We start from the raw sequence: 23,798 nt of genomic DNA, 5'->3' as shown, positions 1-23,798 counted from the left end.
CTTATTGCTATTGATGACCTTCTCAAGACCTAGTGCAGAGTAGGCAACCACTTTGCCAAGCATATCCCCTGTTCACTATGGCTATCTGGACCTTTGGTTGCTAGCCATTAAATGTCTCTTTCCTCCTCTTCCCCCACACCCCACCCCTATTAAAAAGGAAAACACACCCTGTCTGTCCTCAGCCTCTTCCACTGCCAGGGAGAGAGGATACGAGACCAAACTAAAAGAACAGCACCTCATTCTACACCTCACTCTACAACCTGATGGCACAAAGGTTGAATTTCCCCAATTAGGTAACCTGCTTCCCCCACACCAGTCTATTTCTCACTCCTCTATTGGAGTGTCTAAATCCACCCACACCCCAACCCCACCCCCATTTTCCCCAACACCCCTCCCACTATTCCAATCTGCCCACCTGCCCCAAATCCATTTTGCTTCTATGCTCCACTGCTTTATTAGATTCCATCAATTGTAGCCTTTAGTCTCCACCCACCATTTTCCAGTTTGTCACTATATCCATCCTTCCCTCCCCCATCAAGCTCTATCTTCCCATATCTGGATCCACTTAACTCTTGCACCATTCCATTATTTTGTACATCTCTACTCTGTCCAGATGAAGGGTCTCAACCCAAAACTACTGTATTGCCTGTCTTACAGAGTTACTCCAGTTTGATTTTACTCCACAAGACGTAGGTGCAGAATTAGACCATTCAGTCCAGAGTTTGCTCGCAATTTCATCATGACTGATCCATTTCCTTCTCAAACCCATTCTCCTGCCTTCTCCCCATAACCTTTCATGCACTGACTAATCAAGAACCTACGAATGTCTGTCATTAAATGCACCCAGTGACCTGGCCTTCATAGCCACCTGTGGCCACAAATTCACCACCATCTAGATAAAGAAATTCTTCCTCTCCTCTGCTCCAAATGGGCATCCCTCCATTTTGAGGCTGTGTCCTCTGTCATAGACTCCCCACCATAAGACACATCCTCTTCACGTCTACTCTATCTAGGCTTTTCAGCATTTGATAGGTTTCAATGAGATCCCCCTTCATTAGTCCAAATTCCAGCAAATGCAGGCCCAGAGCTTCCAATTGCTGCTTATATGGTAACCTTTTTGTTCCCAGAATCAATCTCATGAACCCCCTCTGAACCCTCTCCAAATTTCAGCACATTCTTTCTTAGGCAAGGGGTCCAAAACTGCTCACAATATCCCAAGTGAGGCCTCACCAGTACCTTGTACAACCTTTTGAAATGAATGCTAACATTCTATGCGCCTACTTCACCACTGATTCAGCTTCTCAAATTAGCCTTTAGGGAATCCTGCACAAGAACTCAGATCCCTTTGCACCTTGGATTTTTGAATTTTCTCCCCATTTAGAAAGAAGTGATCTTATTCCTTCTACTAAAGTGCATGACCATACACTTCCCAGTACTATTCCATCTGCCACCTTTTTTGCCCATTCTCCTCATCTGTCCATGTCCTTCTGCAGCCCCTCTGCTTCAACACTACCTACCCCTCCACCTATCTTCACATCTATGAACTTGGCCAAATTGTTGGCATACAATGCAAGCAGCAGTCACAACACAGATCCCTGTGGAACACCACTAGTCACTGGCAGCCAACCCTTTATTCCCACTCCCATTAAAAAGGAAAACATACCCTGTCTGTCCTCAGCCTCTTCCACTGTCAGGGAGAGAGGCCTAAGAGGCTCCCTTTATTCCCACTCTGCCTCCTGCCAATCAGCCACTGCTTCATCCATGCTAGAATCTTTCCTGGAATACCATGGGCCCTTATCTTGTTTGGCAGCCTCATGTGCAGCACCTTGTCAAAGGCCTTCTGAAAATCTAAGTACAGGTTCCCCCTGCCATCCGAAGGTAGAGCGTTCCTACGAAATGGCTCGTAAGCCAAAATGTCGTAAAGCAAAGAAGCAATTACCATTTATTTATATGGGAAAATTTTGTGAGCGTTCGCAGACCCAAAAATAACCTACCAAATCATGCCAATTAACACAAAACCTAAAATAACAGTAACATATAGTAAAAGCAGGAATGACATGATAAATACACGGCATATATAAAGTAGAAATACTTTTCCACAATCATTACTGCACTGTTCTCCGAAGCAAAAATCTCACGCAAGCGCTGTTGGCAAAAACACTCGCAAGCGCTCTCCAGTAACCTTTAAACTATGAAGCTGCCAAATCATACCAAATAATACGTAAAAATACACAGCCTTTATAAAGTAGAAATAATGTACAGTGTAGTATCACTTACCGGAATCGGGAAGACAGTGCAGAGCACACTGATGATGGTGTGTTAGACTGAGTCGTTGCAGGTTGGCTGGTGCAGTGGCCCCCACCCTCCAGGCCGCAAACCGATACCGAACCGTGAGGCACGCAGGGGTCCAGCGGTAGCCGGGAGGCACACAGCACGTCTTTAAGGAAAAAAGCCGAAATAAACATACTAATTAATTAGGTGCCACCCAACACCTAATGGTCAGCCCAGATCAGTGCCAATTTCCGACTGCATCGTCTATGATCTAGGCTGACAATTACATTTCGGGCGGCACCTAATTAATTAGCATGTTTATTTCGGCTTTTTTCTTAAAGATGTGCTGTGTGCCTCCCGGCTACTGCTGCATTCTCCGCAAATCAGTATCTGTCCGTGGCCTGGATGTTGGGGTGGTGGGACACTGGGGTGTCATCTCGTCATGTGTTTCCATTCGGGCAGGCAGCTCATCTTCCATGACTGCCCGCCTTGATGTTGGAGGTCGAGGTTCGTCATCTGCTGTGGAAGGCTTGCTCGACTGCTGAGCCTCGCGCATTTTTCTATAATATAGTTCTTTGTAAGGACTCAAACCATCTTGCAACTATCCCCTAAACTTACGTACCCTTTCAAAATTAAAGTCATACTTTATCATTGCAGCGAAAATCTCACGTAGTTGCTTCACTTTTGCTACTGCATTCGGTTTCGATGGTTATCCTTTCCTCTTCCAATTGCATCAGCTCTTCATCTACCAGTTCTTGGTCATGGGATGCCAAAACGTCTTCAACATCATCTTCGTCAGCTTCCACAAGCCAAACTCACTTTGTCTTAGTTCGTTCACCATGATCGAAACGCTTAATTATGTCTAGTTTTACACTCTTTCAGGCTTTTCCGATACCATAGAACTCATCTTGCAAACGGCTGCTCACAGACAGGTGTTTAAGGAATGCTGGCTAGAATGCAGTTCCGAATCCGGGGGAGAGCAGCTGTTCGGGGGTGCGCGCTGATTTTTTTCGTAACAGTGAAAACACCTTCTGAAAGTGAAAACAGGGTACTAATGTAGGTCTTTCATAACAGTGAGGTTTCGTAAAGTTAATGTTTGAAAAGCAGGGGACACCTGTACATAACATCCATCGACTCTCCTTCGTCTATCCTGATTGTTATTTCTTCAACAAATTCCAACAAATTTGTCACGGCAAGAGTTTCCCCTCTTGGAAACCATCCTGACTGGCTTATTTTTATCATGTGCCTCCAAGTATCCAGAAACCTCACCCTAACAATCAGTTCCAACATCTTCCCCCACTGAGGTCAGATGAACTGGCCTTTAATTTCCTCTCTTCTGCTTCTCTCCCTTTTTAAAGGATGAAGGGACTTTGCAATTTTCTAGTCCTCCAGGACCATGCCAGAATCAATTGATTCTTGAAAATAAAAATTAAAAATATTCTACAATCTCTTCAGCTTCTGAGCTCAACCCCCAAGAATTCTACATCTTCTGGTCCTATGTCATCCCTTTCTAAAGATTTGATTTCATTATTTTTTTTTTAAACTAGTAGAGCCACTCCTCTGCATATCTGCTCTTTAGATCAGTGGTCCCCAACCACAGGGCCACGGACTGGTACCGGGCCACAAAGCATGTGCTACTGGGCCGCAAGGAAATGATGTGATCTGGTGATATAAAACCTTACGAGTCAGCTTCTCCTTTCCTCATTCCCCATCACGCCCACTGTTGAACTTGAACGCACCCGAGGTCAGTCAGTCATTAACCTACAACTACTCGATGAGTAAGCAGCAAACGTCACTTGAGTTTCTTTGGAAGAGATGGTAGGGGACATAAAAGGCCTAACAATGACGATAATGCAGAGACAGCAAAAAAAAGCTTCCTTCAACAGAAAATACGACGAGTCATACATAAAATATGGCTTTATTGCGACCAGTGACTCGCACGCTCCAAGGCCCCGTGTGTGATATGTGGAGACAAGCTGTCTAATGAGGCAATGAAGCCCTCAAAACTGCTTCAGCATCTTGAGTCCAAGCACCCCGCACTTAAAGACAAACCCGTTGAGTTTTTTTTTTGAGTGGAAAAAACGTGAGCAAGCGGGACAGAAGCAAGTGCTGAGAGCCACCATCTCCACAAATGCTGCTGCTCTGAGAGCGTCGTACTTAGCGGCTAGCCGTATTGCTAAGGCTAAGGAGCCTTACACTGTTGGTGAAAAATTGATTCTGCCTGTTGCCAAGGACATGTGCCGTGAACTGCTGGGAGAAGCTGCAGGTTGTCTGGTTTCACTACCCGAGTCAAAGACGTTGCTCCTGAATGCCAGTCTACACACTGTGTCACACACAGGGAAATGCTGGCTAGCTGAAAAATGTCACCTGATCTTAACAGCGTATTGAGTGACGTTGTTGAAGTTATCAATCACATCAAAGCAAAAGCCCTTAACTCACATCTGTTTGAGCAGCTTTGCGAGGAAATGGATGCAGAGCACAAACGCCTTCTCTTACACACTGAAGTCAGGTGGCTATCAAGGGCGAGAGCCCTGGCCAGGGTTTTTGAGTTAAGAAAGCAGCTACGGAGATTTTTTTCAGGAAAAAAGTCACCACTGGCAGCACATTTCAGTGACAAGGAGTGGATAGCAAAACTCACTTATCTCTGTGACATCTTCAACCTGCTCAATGAACTCAATTTATCACTTCAGGGGAGAATGACAGCTGTCTTCAAGTTGGCAGATAAAGTGTCCGCTTTCAAAGCCAATCTGGAACTGTGGGGACGGCAAGTGGACAGGGGCATATTTGACATGTTCCCAAAATTAGCTGGGATTTTGGGAGAGACTGAGGCTGCATCGTCCTTCTCACAGCTGGTGCACGATCACCTAACTTAACTGTCGACAGAATTTGAGTGTTATCTTCCCAACCGCAAATGACCCAAGACGTGCAAAGGAATGGGTCAGTGACCTATTTGTGAATGTCCCCGGTGAATCATCCATGTCAGCAAAGGAAGATGATCAACTCCTCAAGCTTGCAAATGACGGCGGGCTGAAAAGTACGTTTGACATAACATCTCTGCCAGCATTCTGAATCAAAGTCAAAGTTGAATATCCTGAGATAAGCACGAAAGCGCTGAAAACGTTGCTTCCATTTCCAACATCATATCTCTGCGAAGTGTGCCCCCCCCAACCACCGGTTGGCCGGTCTGCAAGAATATTGCCAATATTAAACCTGTCCGCAGTTGGGGACCCCTGCTTTAGAGATTGTGTATCCTTGGATATTAATCTCCCAACTACAAAAGTCTTTTAGCTATGACTCTGTGATACCACATCATACCTCCCAAACTCCAACTGCACTACAAGATCATCTACTTCAGAATCATTTTTATTATCACCAGCATGTATTATGAAATTTGTTAACTTAGCAGCAGTTCAATGCAAGACGTAATATAAAAATATATATACCCATGTATATTGAATAGATTAAAAAGTGCAAAAATTGTCTGCACGCCTTCAGGCTTCTGTACCTCCTTCCTGATGGTAACAATGAGAAGAGGGTATGCCCTGGGTGTGGGGTCCTTAATAATGGATGTCATCTTTCTGAGGCAGTGCTCCTTGAAGATGTCTCAGGTACTACAGGGGCTAGTACCCAAGGTAGAGCTGACTAATTTTATGACTTCCTATAGCTTCTTTCGGTCCTGTGCAGTAGTACCCCCAACCCTGTACTAGACAGTGATGCAGCCTGCCAGAATGCTCTCCGTGGAACATCTGTAGATGTTTGTGTTTTAGTTGACAAACACAATCTCTTCAAACATCTAATGAAATTAAGCCAGTTTTGCCTTATTTATAGCTGCATAAATACATTCAGACCAGGCTAGATCCTCAGATCTTGACACCCAAGAACTTAAAATTGCTCACTCTCCACTTCTGATCCATCTGTGAGGATTGGTTCATGTTCTCTCATCTTACCCTTCCTGAAGTCCACAATCAGCTCTTTGGTCCTACTGACATTGAGTACAAAGTTGTTGCTGAAACACCACTCAACTAGCTTGAATATCTTGCTCCAGTATTCCCCCACATCTCCATCTGAGATTCTACCAATAATGGCAGTATTATCAGCAAATTTTAGATGGTATTTGAGCTATACCTAGCTAGTCGTGAGTATAGAGAGAGTACAGCAGTTGGCCAAGCACACACCCAAGGTGCACCAGTGTTGATAGTCAGCAAAGAGGAGATGTGTGCGGATTGGTGATAATATTGCGGTCTTCTGGTTAGACAACTGAGAATCCTATTGCAGAGGGAGGCACAGAAGCCCAAGTCCTGAAACTTGTCAGGATTGTGGGAATGGTGTTAAACACTGAGCTATAGTCAATGAACAGCATCCTAACATTGGTGGTTGTATTGTCCAGGTGATCTAAAGCCACACAAATAGCTGTTGAGATTGTGTCTGCCAGTGACCTATTGTGGCATTAGGCAAATTGCAGTGGGTCCAGATGCTTGCTGAGGCAGGAGTTCATTTTGGCCATGACTAACCTCTCAAAGCATTTCATTACCATAGTCATTAAGGCAGCTCACACTACTCTTCGTAGGCTCTGGTATAATTGTTGCCTCTCTGAAGCAGGTGGGAACTTGCGACCATAGCAGAGAGGAGTTGAACATTTCCTTGAATACCCCTGCCAGTTAGTTGCCACAAGTTCTCAGAGCTTTACCATGTACTCCACTGGATAAAGGTGGAGGGCAAGGCCTTGCGAGGGTTCAACCTCCATAAAAGACAGCCTAACATCCACTTTATTTTCTATACTGCGTGAATTCAAATATAACGCATTCAGTCATGCACTTGTCAGGCTTTTCAATTCTGTCCCCTTTACACTGCAACCCATCCCACGGATTGCAATTTTGCCCAATCTGCCCGTCTTTCTCAGCTTGAAAATCAACATTCCCATCTTCAGTCCCATCACCCCTTCCAAATTAGTTTAAACCCTCCCTAACAGCTCTAGCAAAACTGTCCGCAAGGATATTGGTCCCCTTCAAGTTCAGACGTAACCCATCCTTTTTGTACTCTAACACTGCCCAGTCCAACAATGACTGCTCTGTTTGCCCCTGCCTTTTTTTTAAATTTGACCTTGCTAATGAATCTCAAACTATGATTGGCCACTGTTCAAGTTCTGTTAAAAATAGCTACGAAGCTCTGATTTTTAAAAAGGTCTCTCCTTGACTTGGGTGAAGAAACATTTCACCTCAAAACTCCAGCTGGCTGCTGTTCAAGTTCATGTTGGTACTCCACATAGCACTACCCCACAGAGCACCAACGCATTGCTATACTTTAGTAAAAAGACACTAGCTCAACTGCACCCTTGTGTACCAGGAGTCTTGCACACACATTTGTCAGATCCAAGTGCCCCATTTGCTATATAGCTACATTTGTGTATACAAAATCAATTATAGGATTTTTCACATTACTTATGTAAGGCTACAAGTCTTTAGTTCCCAGGTTCTCACCCAGTCTTTATGGAATTTTTCCCCCATATACAAGTTGACAACCAGCATATTATCAACATCACCTCAAAATCTTTGGATGTAGGTAACACAAAATGCTGGAGGAACTCAGCAGGCCAGGCAACATCTGTGGAAAGGAGTAAACAACCAATGGCTCGGGGCAAGACACTGACTGTTTAATTTTCCATAGATGCTGCCTGGCCTGCCGAGTTCTTCCTGCATTTTGTGTGTTGCTTTGGATCTCCAGCATCTGCAGATTTTCCTCATGTTTGGGAGGTAGGTTATTAATTTCCTTAATGATTCAACTCTATTTCTTCCAGCTTTGTATTCACTCCAGGCTCATTTACTTGCCAGCAATTACAGATAGTTTTGAGTCAGCTGTCAGGTTAATCAGTTCCAGCTCATTGCCAAATAACTCAGACTGGCAAGCTATTTGCTGAGCACTGCAAGTGAAGAGTTAAGAAAAATCCAAAAGTAAAACTGATCAAATTAAAGTTATATCATCCGCTAACCTGAAGCCCATACCATGCTTGAAGACCAGCATTATAACAAAGTTTGTTTTGCTTCACTTTTGGCAGCTTGTTTTTTCTCCTCACCCCTTCCCCTAATGTTATTAAGGAGAATGATTTTACAGCTGTGTTTTGTTAAATAGCTATATCCTAGATAAGTAAACCAAATGCACTTCACACGGTGAATGGGATAAAGTTTCCCAAATATTCTTGAAGGTATGAGCAATTGGTTGCATGCAGGACTCCAAATATGGCCCAACTTAAACAGTTACTATTTTCCATTATTTAGTTTTACTTGATAAGCAACTTTCAGAAATCCTGAAGTATAAAGTATACACTGAAAGAGGTACAAGAGCCAAGTTCACAACATTATGAACATCACATACAAGAAGTGCAACAGGTCCAAAGTGACTTATGGAAAGTCGGCAAAGGAACTACTGCATTGGATTGGGATTCGAGCATACTGTTGGAGATGCCAAATCATATGGCAAAGCAATTCAAAGAGCAAAGAAAATGGATGTCCTATCATTACATTCATTTCAACACCAAAGTTATCTAGGACAGAAAAATGACAATGATGCAAAAACCATAAATACCATTTTGCAGCAAGTATAGGCCATTTGCCCGGTCCACCATTTAATAGGATCATTGATCATTTACCCAACACTGTCCAACACTAAATCCTGGATTCCCTTAAAATGTCAGTCTTGGGCTTGAGTATCTTAAGTAACCAAGTACCCCACAACCCACTTGGGGCAAAGATTCACTATACTCTGGATGAGGAAATTTTCAACTTTTCCCAAATTAAGTTTTAGTGACAGTGGCCCCTGGATTGTGTGCACTCCAGCCATGAGAAAGACCACCCCTATGAGTATCATGCCAAGACCAAAACTTTAGTAGATTTCCAAGAGATCAGCTCACTGAAATTGTTCTAAAATCTATACAAGCAGACTGAGATCTATGAAGCGACTAGGCCCAGGCATCAATCTGGCAAGCCTTCACTGCATTCCCTCAAAACAGAACTGTGCACAATACTTTAGATGCTATCTCACCTGTACACCATATAACTGAAGGAAAATGTTTTCTCTTGTCCTCAAGTTCCCTTGAATTCAAGGCTGACCATACCATTTACCACCCAAACTACTACAACAGTTGGCTCATACCTTGAAAGCTTCCTCACACCCTTGCAAAATTGCCTTCTACATAGCCTTTTTTTGCTTAAATGTTAATTGATTAAAACTTACAATAGTACAGCAAGAAAATTCACAAGTTTGATTAGAATATTATTAGAACATTTCCAATTCTGGCCACTCTTTGGAATGACTCAAATTGGTCAAATAGCCTTTTTCTTCAACAGCTGTTTGCTATTGCAATCCAAAACTAACCCCATCAAACCATCTTGCCCCAGTTATTGTACTAACAATCTAAAGGGCCTAAATTAAAATGATCAAAAAGTTCAAGTAAATTTATTATCAAAGTACACATATCACTGTATACAACCCTGAGATTCCTTTTCTTGTGGGTATACTTAATAAATCCAATAACCTTAGAATCAATGAAAGACCGCACCAACTGGGCATTCAACAAGTATGCAAAGATAAACTATAAATACAAAAAGAAATAATAAGTCATAAATATTGTCATGAGATTGAGTCCTTCAAAATGAGTCCACAAGTTGTGGGAACATTTCAATGATGGGGCAAGTGAAGTTCAGTGAAGTTGTACCCTTTGGTTCAACAGCCTGTTGGTTGAGGGCTGATAACTGTTCCTGAACCTGGTGGTGAGAGTCCTGAGGCTCTCCCAATGGCAGCAGCGAGAAGAGAGCATGTCCTAGGTGGTGGGGGGCGGGGTCCTCAGATGATAGACAATGCTCCGTGTAGATGTGCTCACTGGTGGGGAAGGCTTTCACCATGAGGTACTGGGCTATATCCACTACTTTCTGTAAGATTTTCCATTCAAGGGCATTGGTGTTTCCATACCAAGCTGTCAGTCAAGTCAACATACAACCTGTGACTATACCCTCCACCAGAGCTGGAATCCCACCACAGTAGAAATGTCATTTAAATTAAGTGAACTGAATAAGTTACAATAACTAGCAAGATCAACTAACCAGACTATTGTATTGTAAAGGGTTAAATTGAAGTTGTGGGGGGTGGGGGGTGTTGGGTGGTGCCTTTGAAAGAGCCTATTCCATGCTGGATCTCTAAACGAGGTAATAAAATAACCAGTTGGGGAAGGAAACTAGTTGCCTTTACTCAAATGAATACCCCTCATTTGGACCACTGCTCACGTGTCAATTTCATGTGCATGTGGGGAAATGTTGTCCCCATTTATAGCAAGATGAAAAAAAATTTCTCTTTAGACAAGTAATTGGAAACACTGATGCTATTACCTTTGATCCTTAACCAATTAATATTCTATTTCCTAAGTAGCAAATACCCCCAAAAAAGTTGGGTTCTCCTGCCACAGGAATAGCCCTGCCAATTTTTATTATCACACCTTTAAGTATTGGTCCACCCAATAAAATTTATAGTCAAACAACTTACTCTGGTTTCCTGATGCTCAATAATGTACAAGAGATAATCCTGCATTTTCTCACATCTCCATAGCATACTGTGTTGTATAGCAAAAACAAAAACAAGTTTCTTCTTTCATTTTCACGCCATGACTGTTATCAACTTCTGCAGTATCTCCCTTACTGCCAAAAACTTTGCACCTTTGATATCAACTGGACTAGTCCAATGCAGTGCTGGATCGTTTTCCCATTTTCTATCCCAGTTAACAGTTCTTCAGTCCTATCAATCTGTTGCTCATTAATCCATATTCAACAAAACACGATGGTTTAAATTTTTTTAAAGTCTGATCCTCATTCAAGCATCTGCACATTGAGATGTTTCCTCTCCATCCCAAGACATTCCTTACTACTGCAAAAGACAATTTGTTCCAGGTAAACCAGTGCTACCGATGCCCATCTCATAACTAACCAAGTTACCAGTTTACGTTAGTTTCTAGCAACTTCCCCTAAATAGACATTAGTTTAATCCTATTACTGCACTTCTGCCTCCCATTCTTATGGGACTGCTGATTCTCCAAGCCAAATACCTTTTGACACCATGTGTCAAACTCAGTTTATTGGGTGTTAATTTTATGTGTCATATCTGCAGGTCATATTTACAAGTTGCTTCATTTTGTGATACGGAGACCGGGTTACTAGCACTGTGCGTGAATCCATGGTGCAGAAGGGAAAGAGGGAGAAGAGGGGACTCGGTCAGGGAGCAGACAGGAGATTCTGTGGACGTGAACAGGACACCCGAATGGTATGCTGCCTCCCAGAGTCAGGGACATTTCGGATTGGGTCCACAGCATTTTGGAGGGGGAGGGAGAGCAGCCAGATGTTTGGTATACATGTACCAATGCCACAGGAAGGAAAAGCAAAGGAGGTCCTGAAAAGAGAATTTAGAGAGCGAGGCAGAAAGCTGAGAACCAGGACCTCCCGGGTAGTAATTTCTGGATGGCTGCCTGTGCCACGTGCCAGTAAGGGTAGAAACAGGATAATTTGGCGGATTAATGCGAGGCCGAGAAGCTGGTGCAGGGGGCAAGGCTTCAGGTTCTTGGATCATTGGGATCTCTTCTGGGAGAGGCATAACCTGTTCAAAAGTCACAGGTTGCATCTGAACCCAAGGGGGACCAATATTCTTGTAGGCAGGTTTGTTAGAGTTGTTGGAGGGATTAAACTAATTTGGTAGGGGTGGTGGGAATCAAGTGAAGGGACTCTGGATAGGATGGATGGTTTTTTAAGAAATGCAAAGATAGCATGCAATCAGACTGTCAGGAAGGACTGGCAGATGATAGGACAAAATTGCAGCCATCAGTGCATTAAGGATGCAAAAATCAAAAAAAAGGTACCAAATAGAGTACTCTGTCATATCTCAATGCATGGAGTGCAATAAATAAGGTGGATGATCTCATTGCACTACTACAGATGATGTTGCGGCCATCACTGAATTGTGGCTGAAGGATGGCTGTAGCTGGGAGCTAAATGTCCAAGGTTACATGCTGTATCGGATGGATAGGAAGGTAGGCCGGGGGGGGGGGGGCGGTGTTGCTCTAATGGTAAAGAATAGCATCAAATCAGTAGAAAGATGTGACATAGGATCGGAAGACGTTGAATCCTTGTGGGTTGAGTTAGAAACTGCAAGGGTAAATGGACACTGATGGCAGCTATATACAGGCCTCCCAACAGTAGCTGGGATGTGGACCAGATTACAACAGGAAATACAGAAGGAGAGTCAAAAGGGCAATGTTATAATAGTCATGGGAGATTTCAACATGCAGATCGGTTGGGAAACTCAAGTTGGTAATGAATCTCATTGCTTTTTTTTAAAAAAATTTAAAAAAAAAACAGCTTGTTGTTGAACCTATCTGGGAATCAGCTGCACTGGACTGTGTGTTGTGTAATGAATCAGAGGCAATTAGGGAGTTTATGGCAAGAACCCTTAGGAGGCAGTGATTACAATATGATAGAGTTCAATTTGAAATTTGATAGGGAGAAAGTCTGACATAACAGTATTTCAGAGTAAAGGAAATTACTGTGGTACAAGAGAGAATTTGGCCAAAGTAAATTGGAAGGAGATGCTGGTAGGGATGACAGTAGAGCAGCAATGGCTGGGTTTCTGGGAAAAATGAGGATAGATGTATTCCAAAAACAAAGAAATACTCAAATGGCAAAATAGTACAACTGTGGCTGACAAGGGAAGTCAAAGCTAATGTAAAACCAAAAGAGGGCATACAACACAAAAAGTAACAGGAAGATCAAGGATTGGGAAGCTTTTAAAAACCCTACAGAGAGCAACTAAAATAATCATTATAAGGGTAAAGATGAAATCTGAAATCACATTCCCAAACTCTTAATAATGCAATAACCAAGTATAGCTGTCAATAGCATTTTTGCACCATTCTGCTGTTTTGCACCATTACATGTATACAATACATACAGTACCACTGTGCAAGGAACTTCAATTCAACATGGGTGCACAGCGATAAACTAATCAAAATATTCTTAAAATTACTATTGCTATGGACTTTGTTATTTAAGCTATTATTTCTTCCTTCTTGAAACTCTGCAGTAACAAGGGTTCAGGTTCACAGATAATATCTGGCCTCCGTGTGGCCTGTCCCAGAAGATAGCTCCTCCCTGTTGCAGTATTGTACCCATGTCATACAGTAGAAGTGGAGAAGCACTTCATTTAAGGGGAAGAAAGTGGCTGTTTTTAAAATTAAAAACAGACAAGAAACAGCATCTCGCATTCAGCTACTGAGGCATGTGCAGCTGAACATATGATAGTAAGAGCTGTGAAACAGTGACCCACTAAAAAGCATCCACAATACCACATGACCAGAATACAGCCATCTGTATGGGTGGAGTACAAATATGCAGAAAACAGACCAGAATGCAGCCATCTGTATGGGTGGAGTACAAATATGCAGAAAACAAACCAAAGTGGTGACTTATCAGTGTCAAAGATATGCAAACCAAGAAACAGGAACCTTTTTTGTGTTATAATCACTACTTAAATCTTCAAAAGGTATGATTCAAGTCTTTAACCTCTTAAAAGCCTTACAATAAAGGGCCTTTGAAAGAGAATAGGACTATTAAAAGTTATCAATACATTAAAACTCAGAATCTAGAGAGATCCTGTATGAGATAAGGGACTAAAAGAATGTTAGGCAGGAGTGAGACGAGGCAATAGGAGTTACAACGACATGCAGTACATACAGAAAGGTGCTGGAAAAAGGCCAGCAACATCAGAAAGATTTCCACATACCCTGTTCTCCCACTCCTATTGGGGAGGAGGCACCATAGTATCCACATCAGGACCAACAGACTCAAAAACAGTTACTTTCCCCAAGTAGGTTGTTTATCTACTCCTCCACACCACCACTATCATTTCCTGTCAGAATCACCAATGTACCTAGCATCACTTAATGTACATACAATGTACACACAAACACATAGCTTATGTATTTCTGTGCTGCATCAGATTCAGAAGAAAAATAAAAATTGTTCTTCCTACACTTATGTTCTGGAAGTGATATTAAACAATCTTGAAACTTGAAGGAAATGCCAAGTGACTTGTTATTACTGGTTTTGTACTCCACTTTGTCTGCATTGAAAATATATTGTCAAGCCAGCTCTGGTGATGTAAGCACATACAGCAGAGAAACAGGCCCTTTAGCCCAAATCTACACTGATCATCAGGAACACTTCACACTAGCCCTATTTTTATTCTCCCTAAATGTCCAATGAACCTACCAACTCGCCTTTGGTAATGGAAGAATGCCAAATCCCTAGACGAAACCAATGTGCTAACAGCAAGAACATGGAAATACCACACAGACAACACCAGAGGTCAGGATCGAACCTGGGAAGCTGAAGCGGTGATACTACAGTTCTACCACTTTAACCCGAGGTCTTTTGACAAAGTAAATCCTCCAAAATTTATTTGCTAACTTGACATCATCGCTGACAAAGTGTTTCAGACCAAACAAGTTGATAATCTTTCCATAGATGCCACCTGACCTGGAGTTCTCCTATGCACCACTAAGTTCAAATTTGCTGAAGTAAGATGTTCACAAATGTGAGAATGAATGGATCCCAAAGATCAAAAAATTACACCATTGTTCTCCCCAGGATAATCCCATCCTTCAATCTATTCCTTCTCATTATTTTAACCTAAACAGGTATTTAGCACGAGGGGGTAGGGGAGGTTAGATAATTAGGATCTATGACCTTAGAGAGTGCCAGCACTTTAACTGATATTCAATACAGTAAACATTTTGCAGTCACCTCAACTTTTGCCTTTTGATCATTTTAAGGTTTCACCAAGGTCATTGTAAGTGTGATTTTAGTGTGAAGTCAAGTGCACCACCAATTATACTCATAGGTAGATACATTGAGATGTTTTATAATGGGAACTGCTACATCAGATCAGGAAACAGTTGGGACATTGCAATACTTAAACCTTTTGTAACTTTCCCCATATACTGCTTCACACCCTCATGACAGAATCTACTTGTAGACAGGTAGAGCAGTACATGATAGGTTTTCAATTTGCAAAATAGTTAGCTAATATCACAGCTTCCATAGCAATAACCCAGGCAGCTGTTGTCTACCAATGCGGGCAGCACATTAGTATAGAAAGATGATAAAGCCAGTCTCACTGACTGTGCACAAAAAATGGGAGGTGAACAAAACGGTTGTTTTAGATCTGGGTTTCTTTTGGTACAAATGGGGGTGGGGTTCAGATGGAGGTTCACAAAGGGGTTGATTTTTTGGTTTCCCCTGGTCTTGTATCCTCTTCAAAGAGGCAGCTCTCACCAGCATATACGTGGTCACACATTTGTCATTGTGCAGGGTACACATTCACACTGCATATCCCCTAGAGTGTTTTTTTTTAAATGAAGTCTGGAGACAAAAGGTTATTCGAACAGTCTTAAATACTTTCTAACAGCACTGAGTGCTATGACTGTGAACTGGCAGTTGAGAGGTCTAGTTATTTAGAAGATCTGATGTGCAGGCACATCTATACACTGAACAGCAGATTCCCCCCCCCCACCCCAAAGTGTTGCTTCCTCAGTCTTTTTTTGTTCATAATAGACTACTTGAAGCTGAACACAAATACAATTTCAGACTAGTATCATGCAGGAATGTGGAGAAAAAAATTAACTTTTTGTATATAATCACAAAACAGTGCTGATGCTTTGCAATAGTTCAAGCTAAAAATGTTTTGTTGATGATTTTTGTTTGTACTCAGTATGAGGCTTCTCACTTAAGTGCCTAACAATAATCAGCCAGCATTGATGGATTCCAGTTGCAACGATACCACTCCTCCATGATCACGATGTCCTGGTGAACCATTTCACCATATTGGTCACTGGCAATGCCAAGATTTGCAGGGAAGAATTCTAAATGGAAGTACAGAAAATGAATCTTCAGTGACATGTTGCACTTCATGATTTTATATGCTTGAAGCATGTTGTCAATAAGCTCCACAGTTTAGTGTTCTGTAGTTGCCAAGAAAACTTAACATCCTCAAATGTCTTCCATGCGATTTTCTCCAGTCCCACTAGAAGTTCTTCAAATTACCTGTCATTAATGATCTGTTTGATTTGTGGACCAACAAAAATGCCTTCCTTAAAATGGCTGATGCCAAGATTGGGAAACTGTTGTCTCAATCAAAATCCTTTGCAGAAATTTTTGTGCCTGGTGACAGCAGATTCCATCTTTGTATTCTTCAACCCAGTAATTCTGCTTTTGCTTTTGGCAAACCCAAGTCTGACTAGGTCATTTAGCTCAGACTGTTATCTGATGATGTCCACATGACACAAAGGGTTCAAAATCTATCAGTATAGTTTTCCATTCCTGGCTCATGTATTATGGCATTTTAGGCTGCCTCCTCTAGACTCCACGTCTCTGGTGGCTTTGGTACTGGTAGACTATCATCATACAGCACAGGTCTCATGGCTGAAGGGAGATTGATATTCTTTTTAAGAGAGAAACCAAATATACTGGTCAGACAGAAGCAGTCTGTCACATGATTCTTCTACTCTCACCATATCATCGGGACAGCAAATGGCTTCGTCTTCAGAGCGCCTCTGAGACAAGCTCCAAGATCAACAGTGAATGTTGCACAACAAATGTGAGAAGCCCAGGCTTCGTCTTGGTCGCCAATTTTACACCCAAAGCAGAGCTCATATGCTTTCTTACTAAGAGTCATGCTGTCCTTAAGACCACAAATATAACAAAAAGTATCGCAGCTGTTGCAACATTGGGAAGAAATTTCGCTATCACAAATACTGCTGAAAATATTATGAGTACACACAATATGCTATGCACGTACAGCATGTGCATCAAGGGGATTACAAACCGATATACATGCAAACCCTATCCTGCAATGCAGCACCCACTTTTCCAAAGCATGCCTGGACAAGATAGAAAACTTCTTAGCTCACATTGTGGACAACATTTTAATTGACTTGAATAATGAATTGAAATAACATAGGAAATTTTTTTAAATGGTGCATAAAAGGGAAATTTTCTGCTGATATGAAATCACCATCTTAAAAATCCACAAGTACTCAGGAAGCAAAATGTTTGTCATCTAGTGTTATTACAAACTCAGAACAGTAGAGCCAATTAATACAGCCCATGAATGCCAGAGGTTCTCTGGGTAGGCCTGCACCAGTCTCATGAGCTGGATGTGACTGACAAACAGAAACCACACCATGGCTTAATGTGACAAATCGCCTACTGCCACCATCCTGCTTTAAGATCAAGGTAACCAAGCCTTGCTGGGCACATTAACTCAAGTAATGCTAATATGGTGCAAATGCTCATTTGAAATACTGAGTGCAGGAATACTTTGGATAAGGACCAGGTTCAAGAACAGTTAAACCATCAGGCCTTGAACAAGAGGATAACTACACTCATCTATTGAGATGCTCCCACACCTAATGATCTCACTTTAAGAACCAACTTATTTGTTTATATCTACACTTGCAGTTTGTCACCTTCTATGCTCTTTCATTGATCCTGTTTATGGTTACTGTTCTATAGATTTGCTGAGTATGCCCACAGGAAAAAGAATCTCAGGATTGTTTGTGGTGACATTTACTTTGATAATACATTTTACTTTAACTTTTGAACTTCAGGCCACAATCTCCCCACACCAAAATAACTATTGTGCAACTGACTTAATTGTAACTATAAATATCATTGTTGCAAGAGCAGGTCAGAAACCATACAATCAGCATTTTACTCTCTCCACTACCGCAAGTTGGTTGTAGCACATGCTCACATTCAAATCCAACATCAACCTTCCTGCTTCAACAAGCACCACATTTTCACAGCACCTCCCTCCATAGCAGTTCTCACCCCACCACCCAACACCTATATTTAGGAAAATATCATGAATCACACCTAGAGTTTCTGCCACCCATAAAAAGCCTGCTGCTTATACTGAGTATGCTCTGGGGTTTTTTGGTACTAATGCTTCCACTCCATTAGCATTTAACCTATGCCCCAGAAAATAGTAAGCAGCAAAACTGCACTTCCAGTCACCCAGAAGTCAGCCATTTGCAGCTCAAATTTCGGGTTGCAGAAATGTAAGCAAGAACACCAAATTGTTGGCCCAGGTCAGCAGGTTGAATGTGCAAGCAGCTCTTCTGGTAACAGAATTTATGTACAAGCAATAAAAGGTGTTGTTCTGGAGGTAGTGGTCCTAGTTACTAAAAAAGAATGTAGTACCATTATTGCAATATTTCCTTCAGGATTAATGAATTTTGAAGTCTCAGAAATTTTATTGGTATCTGCAGGCGTGTTAATTGATGAGCTAAGAGTTTTGGTCAAGTTCCTGCCACTTAAATTGACCAAGGAATACGGCACTGCAGAAGTGGTCTTTCATTAAGGCAAGATTATTTCTAGGCACAATACAATATATAAAAGATTTGATAAAGAAAAAAACAGTAGACAAGTGTGAGGTAAAGTTACATGATAACAAAGAACTATGCAAGCTTGTGAACACAAAATACTCCGCAGACAAGGAGGGGGAAGGGATGGAGCCAAGAGCTTTTGGATCTCCCCCTCCCACTTTCAAAGCTCTTACTAAATCTTCCTTCAGTTAGTCCTGACGAAGGGTCTCGGCCTGAAACGTCGACTGTACCTCCTCCTAGAGATGCTGCCTGGCCTGCTGTGTTCACCAGCAACTTTGATGTGTGTTGCTTGAATTTCCAGCATCTGCAGAATTCCTGTTGTTTGCGTTTAAAAGAAATACTCCGCAGATGCTAGGGTCAAAGCAACACTCGCAACACGCTGGAGGAACTCAGTAGGTCGGGCAGCATCCGTGGCAACGTTGACTATGCAAATCTGATTGGGCCAAGAGTAAAATGTTCAACAGGCACACTTAAAAACCATTCTATTCTCCCCCCCCCCCCCGCCCCAGTAACAGTTAAGCTGGTCAGCAAATCACAACAACGTGTAAAGTGAACCAGTCAAACAGGTCGGTTTATGAATAATAGCAATTTCACGTCACATGCCGGTGATAATAAACCTGATTCTGAAATGGTACAGAAGAACCAGAAATGGTAACCACATTGGAAGGTTAAGTTTTCAGGGCCAGGTTTTCACTCCAGAAATAAAATTGACTTCCAGAGACTGTAATCAAATAAACCAAAATGAACTTCAGGGATTCAAGAAATTATTCATTTATTTTTATATGAAATACTTCCACAGCAGTTCTTTCTGAAATTCCCAACTGTGGCGCAATTATCTGTACATCTTAGGACATTTCACTGCATTAAAAATCGCATAAACAAGTTACTACGTGCACTTCAAAATCTTCATGCTTTGAACTTTTTCTTCGATATTTGGAATTAACCACACTTTTCACTTACAATTTTGCACCCGATCGGCTTATTAAATATCTCAAGCAAAGAAATGAAAGCGACACACCGACTTTTGTTCTGCCTCTTCCATTAAATTCTCAAGTCACAACAATAGTACACGACAATTAAGAGCCTACAACATTAAACAAATGTCAAAGTTAAACAGGATTTCCAGAGCTTAAAAGCCAACAGCAACATCCTGTGTAACGTTATCCGCAGCGTTTATTCGCCCTCCCGCGGTTACAATGGATGCTACGGCATCAGACATATTGTGGTAAAGTTACACAACAGATGCTTTGAAGTGGACAAGCTGAAAACAAACTCCGAGAACGGATACAGCTAGGGTTTCGAAAACTTCGAAAAGTGTAGCAGGCGCGAACGATCGCTCACGCACGACGAACGAAAAACTCATTCCACAACCCTCCTTCATTTACCTTTAGGGATGCGGCCGGTGCCCTGGCACGTCGGACAGGTGACACTATCCTTGCCGGTGAACTCCACGTAAGGAAAACGCGCTATATCCTCCTGCCGGTCATCGCTATCTCCCAGTAAATCTTCGCCAGCATCATCATCCAGGGTCCGCTCTTTCCGCAGACTACTTCTCCCAGCTCGCATTGACATCTGCAAACCCATTACTACGTACGCAGGCCGTTCCTTGCGTGTGCCTTCTTTATACCGCGCGACCACGCAAACCGCGCCCTACCCACACCCGGCTTTCCCTCACCATCCCCTAACAGGGCAAACTACGCGCGTGTCCGTCTCGGCCGTAATGACGTCACAGTCGGTGACATGGCATACGCGTCATGCGCTCTGTGTTTTGAGACACCATGATTAAATTTGACCGACTCAGCACAGCTGGGGCGTATGTCTGAGGCTGGGCGGCGATGTTGTCGGTAAAGAAAGCTCAGGGTGGACCTTGTGGGACAGTATTAATTTTTTTAAATTTCAAAATATACTTTATTCAAAAATAAATATATACAATAAACCATTCAATAACTTTTCATCCTTTACATACATTTCCATTATAGTCAGTACATATCCGTATTTATAGCCACCCATGTGGCACTCCAGTAGTTCAGCTTACCAGATCATTGTTGAGGGGTATACTCCCCGCCCCCCCTCACTCCCACGGGTGGAGAAACCTATACTGTGGTCCTTCCCCACCGGGCCCTTGCGGTGGCTGCACTGAGTTTCAGTGCGTCCCTCAGCACGTACTCCTACAGCTGAGAATGTGCCAGTCGGCAGCATTCTCCCACGGACATCTCCATGTGCTGGTAGACCATCAAGTTTCGGGCCGACCAAAGAGCGTCTTTCACCGAGTTGATGATCTGCCAGCAGCACCAGATGTCGGTCTCCGTGTGCGTCCCCGGGAACAGCCCGTAGATCAGAGAGTCCTCTGTTACGCAGCTGCTGGGGATAAAACGTGACACTAGCCTGTCCATCCTCCTCCACACCCTCTTTGCGAACTGGCAGTGTGCAAAGAGGTGGGTCACAGACTCCTCCTCACTGCAGTCCTCCCGTGGGCAGTGGGGTGTGGAGACGAAGTTCCGGGCGTACAGGAGGGCTCTGACTGCGAGGGCCCCTCTCACCGCCAGCCAGGCGAGGTCTTGGTGCCTGCTGGTGAGATCTGGCGATGAGGCATTTTGCCAGATGAACTGGACAGTCTGCTCAGGGAACCACCCCACTGTGTCCATCACGTCCTTCTTCTGCAGTGCCTGCAGGACATTACGTGCCGACCACTGCCTGATGGCCCTGTGGTCAAAGGCGTTCTCCTGGAAGAACTTTGCTACGTAGGACAGGTATGCCGGCAATGACCAGCTGACTGGGGCGTTGCGCGGGAGATCCTTTGTAGCCAGGGCGACAGGTAGAACCTGGGCACATAGTGGTACTTGGTGCCCACATACCTGGGTTCTACACACAACCTGATGCAGCCACATACGAAGCTGGCCATCAGGGTGAGGGCGACATTGGGGACGTTCTTGCCCCCGTTGTCCAGGGACTTGTGCATGACGGTCTGTCTCACCCGCTCCATCTTGGATCCCCAGACGAATCTGAAGACAGCCCGGGTGATTTCCGAGCTGTAGGAGTGGGGACGGGCCAGACCTGCGCCAAGTACAGCAGCCCTGAGAGCACCTCACACCTGATGAGCAGGTTCTTGCCCGTTATCGACAGGGAGCGCCCTCCCCACAGTCCCAGTTTCTGTTTCACCTTGGCAGTCCGCTCCTGCCAGTTCTTGTTGCATGCCTCAGCCCCTCCGAACCAGATCCCCAACACCTTCACGTGGTCAGACCTGATGGTGAAGGGGACACTGGATCGGTCGGGCCAGTTGCCGAAGAGCATGTTTTCGCTCTTCGTGCGGTTGACCCTGGCCCCCGATGCTAGCTCGAACTGTTCGCAGGTGCCAATCAACCTGCGAACTGACCTCGGATCAGAGCAGAAGACGGTGATGTCGTCCATGTACAGGGAGGTTTTCACTTGGGTCCCTCCACTGCCTGGCAGCGTCACCCCTCTTATGCCCTCATCCCTCCTGATGGCTTCCGCAAAGGGTTCTATGCAGCAGACAAACAAGACAGGGGAGAGGAGACAGCCCTGCCTGACTCCAGACCTGATGGGGAAGCTGTCGTTTCCCACCCGTTGACCTGGACTGCACTACGGATGTCTGCGTAGAGCAGTCTAATCCAATTCCGGATTCCCTCCCCAAATCCCATTTTGGAGAGCACATCTGCCATGTACGTGTGTGATATCCGATCGAAGGCTTTCTCCTGGTCCAAGCTGACCAGGCAGGTGTTCACTCCACTGTCCTGCACGTAGGCGATGGTGTCCCTCAGCAGCGCGAGGCTGTCTGAGATCTTCCTGCCCGGTACAGCACAGGTTTGGTCTGGGTGAATCACCTGTCCTAGCGCAGACTTGACCCTGTTGGCGATAGCCTTGGACAGGATCTTGTAATCCACATTCAGGAGAGAGATGGGTCTCCAATTTCTAATGTCCTCCATTTCCCCCTTCTGCTTGTAGATGAGGGTGATGATGCCCTTCCTCATGGACTCAGACATACTGCCGGCCAGATGCATAGCGTTGTACACTTCCAGCAGGTCTGGACAGTATTAAATTGGAGCAGGGCCAACTGAGAGAGCATTAGGCCAGAGTTCATTGGGAACACCTGTTCTTTAGACAAGTCCACATCTGACATGTGGAGGGGGGCCAGGTGGGTGCTGGAGCAGGAGAAGAGTTTGAGGGAGAGACTGGCAGTTGGGGCTGTTGATTGAGTGGGTGGGGACTTTGGTGTGGAGGAGCCTAGTAGTTTGGAAAGGGTTAGTTTGTAGCCTATGGCTGCAAAGGGGGGGGGGGTTGAGACTGAAGGGGGAGGGCAGGAGACTGGGGAATACTCCGGAAGTAAGGGTAGCCGAAAAAGGGGTGCATCAAGTGAAAGACCTGAAGTAATGGGGGACAACAAATTGAGGAAAATGGGTGAATTGGAGGAATTTATAGTTCTGTATAAAATTAGAGGTCAGAACGAAGGAGAAAGAGGATTTAGAGCCCTTAATCCTTTGAAAATGGCAGCAGCATTAGAGAACTAAATAGGTAAAGGTTCCAGGCCAAGGTTTTGTCTGATGGATTGCTGAAAATTTCTTGCAAAGATATTGACCAATGTAACAGTGCTAAAATGGTGGAAACAAAGCGATTGCGCAACCACCAACTGCGACTCCAGCCTTGAACTCCAGGCCGGGTCTTTATGTGCTGCTGTTGTGACTCCCGTCTCCCCATCCCCCACCACCACTCTGCAACCCCGTCTCCCTCAGATCCCACCGTCAGCTCCTGGGTACTCAGAGGCTCCATCTTCCTCTCACCCCAACCCTCCCCTCTCCACTGACACCCCCAGCCTTCCCCCTCTGATCCCAGCTCTCATCTGTGCCGGGTCTTTACCATCCCCTCCGACCTTCAACTGTCGGAGGCAGAACGCTCTGTTCTCAGTAAGGGCCTCACCTTTGTCCCCCTTCGCCCACACCTCAGCAAGTTCCGTGTTCGCCACGATGCGGATCTCTTCTTCCGCCGTCTCCGTCTCCGAGCCTACTTCTTCGGCAAGGACTCTTCCACCCCCACCGAT

The 23,798-nt window shown here is 43.9% G+C and overlaps 1 protein-coding gene across 1 annotated transcript in view; it reads right to left on the bottom strand.

Annotated features, from left to right (window-relative positions):
* tmem106c (transmembrane protein 106C) overlaps positions 1-20,448 on the bottom strand; it is a 69,428-nt gene extending 48,980 nt beyond the window's left edge. The window contains exon 1 of the mRNA XM_063038107.1: positions 20,131-20,448. Within this exon, the coding sequence (XP_062894177.1) occupies positions 20,131-20,329 (199 nt within the window). The 5' untranslated portion in view covers positions 20,330-20,448. The remainder of the gene's footprint in view (positions 1-20,130) is intronic.
* Positions 20,449-23,798: the final 3,350 nt, after the last annotated feature.

Source organism: Mobula hypostoma, chromosome X1, assembly GCF_963921235.1.
Source record: "Mobula hypostoma chromosome X1, sMobHyp1.1, whole genome shotgun sequence".
NCBI classification, from domain to species: Eukaryota; Metazoa; Chordata; class Chondrichthyes; order Myliobatiformes; family Myliobatidae; genus Mobula; species Mobula hypostoma.
Note: the sequence above shows the minus strand (reverse complement) of the source record. Positions and strands in the feature narration are given on the sequence as shown.